Genomic DNA, 4,516 nt, shown 5'->3' on the forward strand with positions numbered 1-4,516 from the left:
CGGCCTACTCTTTATTCTAAATAGTAAAAAATCTATCACCATGTTTGGGCACAAGCTTTCTCTCCAAGGAAATATTAAATATATTTTTCAGCACTTTTTCTATTTCTTCCTCATTCAGAGACTTGAACTCTATCAGATCTGTATTGTCCTTGTAACTGAATCTCCTATAGGTGAGGGTGCAGCCCACTAAACAGTGAACCCCATCTGGGGTCTGCAAGGAACAAAATGATTTGCTAGTAAACACAGATGCTGGAGATGTCTGCAGGTATGTATTCATAGACTCAAAATCTTCGATTGTTCGAGGCTCGAGAGTAAAGGAGTAGATTTTTCGGTATTTGCTGTCTTCCAGGAGATCAGAATTAAGAAATTCTTCATTTGGAATGTACTGGTCTCTTCTGATTTGGTCTAGATACCAGAATCCATTCTCTTCCGTCAAGCGGAAGATGCAAGGCACCTGAGGTTGATCCTTCCCAGAAATTAACTCCAGAGGCTGCCACATCTGGTATGAGCGTCCAAACCCAGCATCGACAATGTAGTTCCTGCCATCAATGGTCACCTGCAGGAGAAGGTGAATCATGCCAGTGCTGTACTTTTTGGCTGGAGTGCTGTAAACATACCCTCCCAACATCGTGGTCTCAAAACCCATAGTGGTCAGAGCCCAGTACAGAAGATGATTGACCTGGAGACACCACCCACCCCGATTTCTTCTCACGACTTGATCAAAAATGGCCTCCAAGTCTAAGTCCATGGCTTCCCCACAATGGATGTTAAGGTTCTCAAAGGGAACAGCTCGGATCTGGTGCTGAAGAATGTCAGTTAATGTTTCCAAGTCCAATTTGTTCCTGGACTTCTTATAGCCAATTCTTTCAAGATACGCTTCAATGTCCATGATCCCTTAAGCAAAGAAAACAAAAGCAAATCATATTACTTTCACACTTGGATTTGAGTAGGCTAATTATGGCTATATTTTAAATATGTAAAAATACAATGGTTATAAGCATAATAATTATTTCTAGTGCTTTTATTATATAAATTCCTTTTACACATATAAGTTCAGTTAATAGTCCCAGAATCCTGTAAGAAATGTATTATGTCTTCTTTCAAGGAGAAGTTGGAAATCAAGATTAAATGATGATTCAAATGATAAAGAGCTTGTTCATGATTCTCTTGGTGATTAATAAAAGAGAGATTCCAATTGGTATTCATTAAAATAGGCTTATAAACATCTTCTGATGCAGGCAGGAGAATCATGCAATAGAGTGTATAGTATCTGTGGTACATGACCCACTCAATTTCCCTTTTAGCTGAGGCTTATACAAAGTTTCCCACTCAAAGAACTGTATTGATTCACTCATCCATTGATTGATTAACTCAAGAAACAGTTTACTGAATAGCTATAATGTGTTTCCTACCGATCTAGTGCTTGTTTACTCTCAAAAATCTTACAGTGGGAGTTGGAGTGACATATATAGGAAACTGAATACGTGGATAAAACATGCAGTGTGTTAGACTGTAGTAAGTGCCCTGGGAAAACTAAAGAAAGGACTTAGTAAGTGCACAGGGAGAGCTCCAATTTCAAATTAGTTGGTTAAAAAAAAAAACAAAAAAACTCACTAAGTTTTGAAGGATGCCAGAGAATAAGGCCTAAGGATATGTGTGAGGAGGATTGTTCCAAGCAGGAGAATAGAAAATAACAAGGCCCTAAGCCGGAAAATGCCTTGAGCATTCAAAAAACTTTCAGGAAGCCAGGGCAGTTGGAGCACGTGAGTGAGAAGGAGAGTGGATTGAGATGAGATCTGACAGGCAGCTGCAGCCTTGGAGCTAAGACTGGCATTTTGGCTTTTACTCTAAGTGGAATGAGAAATGTCAATGAGAGAGGCCTGAGAGAAAGGTTGTAAGTGAGCAATGTTTGCTACAATCAAAGTGATCTTTCTGGCTACTGTATAGAGGATAGATAGGCTGCCCATATTGCGCCTTAACGACAGTCACATGAACTAGGTGGAACCAATTTGAACACATATGCTCTAGGACCAGTGCTCAACTCATGGACAACATATGCCCTGCGTAGAGCTGAGACTTTATTGAGGAACTGTTGCTGAAACCTCAGCGTGTACATTCTGCTACAAGGTAGAAGCTGGTGGGGTATTCATTCAAAGCTATTGGTGAATAGAAGCTGGTGGGGTATTCATTCAAAGCTATTGGTGAGAACCTATTGAAGAACAACACTAACAAAGGGTTCACCAAGTTTATCAAGAAATGAAAAACAAGAGAAGGTAGAATGAGGAAACACCTCAATGAAGCCAAAAGCTATCTTTTAACTTTCAGGTAATGTAAACCAAAAAAAAAAAATAAATGCCCCTTATTTTGTTAAATCTTTTAGAAAAGGTTTTTTAAACCTGCCATCATGGAGTCTTAATGTTTTGAGACTTTGATTGTAACAGTGCTGTACAGACCTCAAGTATAACTCTTTTGTAATGTGGAATGGCCTGAGGATGACCTTGTAAAAGGGAGCTGCCCCCAGTTGAATGATGATAAGTGAAGCATCTCTTATTTTCCCTTCTCATACCATTTCTTCTATATTCTCCTATTTTTCCTTTCTGACCCAGGTATCCTCCCCATATTGCCAGTTTCCAACTTTCTCTGTTCTCGATGTCGACAACATAATTTCTCCTAAATCTATTAGATTGCATTTCTTCTCATCCTAACTTCCACCAGCACCCTTTCTTAACATTTGGTCAAGCTCTAAAGTTCTACCACTCAGAGAGATAACAAGTTGTATTTAGTCAGACCTTGCCAACCCCTCTGTGCCCCCTAACCTAGAATTTGTACTGAGTATGTAAAGAAGAGAGAGAAGCTGATCCAAAAGGAAGAAGGCAGTTTATACATACCTGGACATTTGATTCTTGCTTAGAATATCATTCCTTCTATTAAGAAATTCCTTTATATCTCTTTTATTTGGTATAACTTGTTTACAAGAATTTGTTTTCCTCTTGTTTCTTTCTTTCTCTCTTGTACTCTCCCTGTTCCCTTCCCTCCATCCTTCCTCTCCTTTTCTTAATTTTTAAGATAAGGTGTTGATTTGGAATTTAGCAACTGCAAGTCCATTTGGAAGAAGTCAGTTTTGTTAGAGGCCTGGATAGAGCAGTATGTTGTAACCAAATCACACTTGAACATTCTGTGGCTGAACATAAGAAATTGTGCATTACTAACGCTGTGCTTCAAGGTAGAATGCTGAAAGCACTTGGAAAGTAGCTCAGGAAAAGAGTTCACTGAAAATACTATTAGCTTTATAGATCCACTTGTAAATGTGCAGTGATATATCCCTCCCTCCCTTTCATCTTGATCATAAATATAAGATTTAAAGGAGGCAGAGTGAACGTGCTTAGGAAGCCTACTGAGAGCTCTCAGAAAGGCACTTAATACCTTTCTTAGTAAGCTGAAAGTAGGTTGAGCTTCAGTTTTAATCCAAAAGACAGAATGCTGCTTCTTCCTGGCTTGAATTCTAGAAATAAGAGAAAAGACAGTTAGAAATATATAACATGACTTCCTCGAAAACAAAATAATAGTATTGTAGACCACATATTATGAAGATTTCCTAAAAATCACAAAACAGAGGGAATGGACTGCACAGTAAAGCAAACATTTGAGTTGTATAAGAAAGTGTGCGGAAACTATAACTATGGAGATGGGAACAACGCTGATGGGGCTAGAACCTTCTGGCTTAAAAACCTGGAAGCTGGGAAAGCCACCAGGAGCGGGGCTTCCACAGCCTCCAGAGACAACCCACCAGCTGATGAACTGCCATGAGATCAGCAAGGAACGGTGAACCAGGCTCCATGCCCCCAATCACTGCCATGACATATACCAAACACATCAAAGACCAGGACGTAGTGTCAGCACCCGGTTTCCCTCTAGGTACAACTATAATTGTACGTGTTGAGGCAGATAAACAAGGTAAGGCCCTTAATGAATGATGCTACTCAAAAGAAAGAAGGACCATCTACATACAGAAGATCCGCCATCAGAGCATCTCTTGCCATAGTCACCTCCCCTCGCCTCCACTAAAAAAAAACTGAGGAGTCTGTAAAAGGAAATTAAATTGTGGGACACCCAAACTCATTTAGCCAAAGGGAAAAGTCAAGCTGGTAAGTGCGTCATGTAAATCTGCCTCCCCCTTTCTTGGTTCCTGAATAAGATGGCTACAAGATGAAAAGCCACACACCTCCCCCATATTTTGCCCACAAGGAAACTCCTAGTGAGCTGTTAAAACTTGACCATGACAAACAAATTGGGAGACATTAATATAATAATAAACCATGAGCTTACAGCTGTCTTAATTGACACAGACACAACTATCTCTCTGATCAATCCCACCTTATTTAGAAACCCCATTCTTCAGAGTAATGAAAGAATTACCATGGTGGCTGTGTCTAATAAAATGATCTCTTGTTTTAAGTCCAAACCTCTATCTTACCATTCCATCCGGTTCAGCTGCCCTGCCGCAGGCTCTAAGAGT

The 4,516-nt window shown here is 39.8% G+C and overlaps 2 protein-coding genes across 2 annotated transcripts in view; both read right to left on the reverse strand.

The window, feature by feature from the left end:
• The window catches only part of NAT2 (N-acetyltransferase 2 (arylamine N-acetyltransferase)), a 186,523-nt gene that overhangs the window by 172,634 nt on the left and 9,373 nt on the right, over nt 1–4,516 (reverse strand). The gene's annotated exons all lie outside the window — the stretch shown is intronic.
• The window catches only part of NAT1 (N-acetyltransferase 1 (arylamine N-acetyltransferase)), a 7,551-nt gene continuing 3,046 nt past the window's right edge, over nt 12–4,516 (reverse strand). Inside the window, exons 3-4 of the mRNA XM_011934856.1 lie at nt 2,719; nt 12–894 (exon numbers count right to left, since the gene is read on the reverse strand). Coding sequence (XP_011790246.1) covers nt 17–889 — 873 coding nt within the window. The 5' untranslated portion in view covers nt 890–894; nt 2,719 and the 3' untranslated portion in view covers nt 12–16. The remainder of the gene's footprint in view (nt 895–2,718; nt 2,720–4,516) is intronic.

The sequence above is a fragment of the Colobus angolensis genome, unplaced genomic scaffold (genome assembly GCF_000951035.1).
Source record: "Colobus angolensis palliatus isolate OR3802 unplaced genomic scaffold, Cang.pa_1.0 Scaffold14, whole genome shotgun sequence".
Lineage (NCBI taxonomy): Eukaryota > Metazoa > Chordata > Mammalia > Primates > Cercopithecidae > Colobus > Colobus angolensis.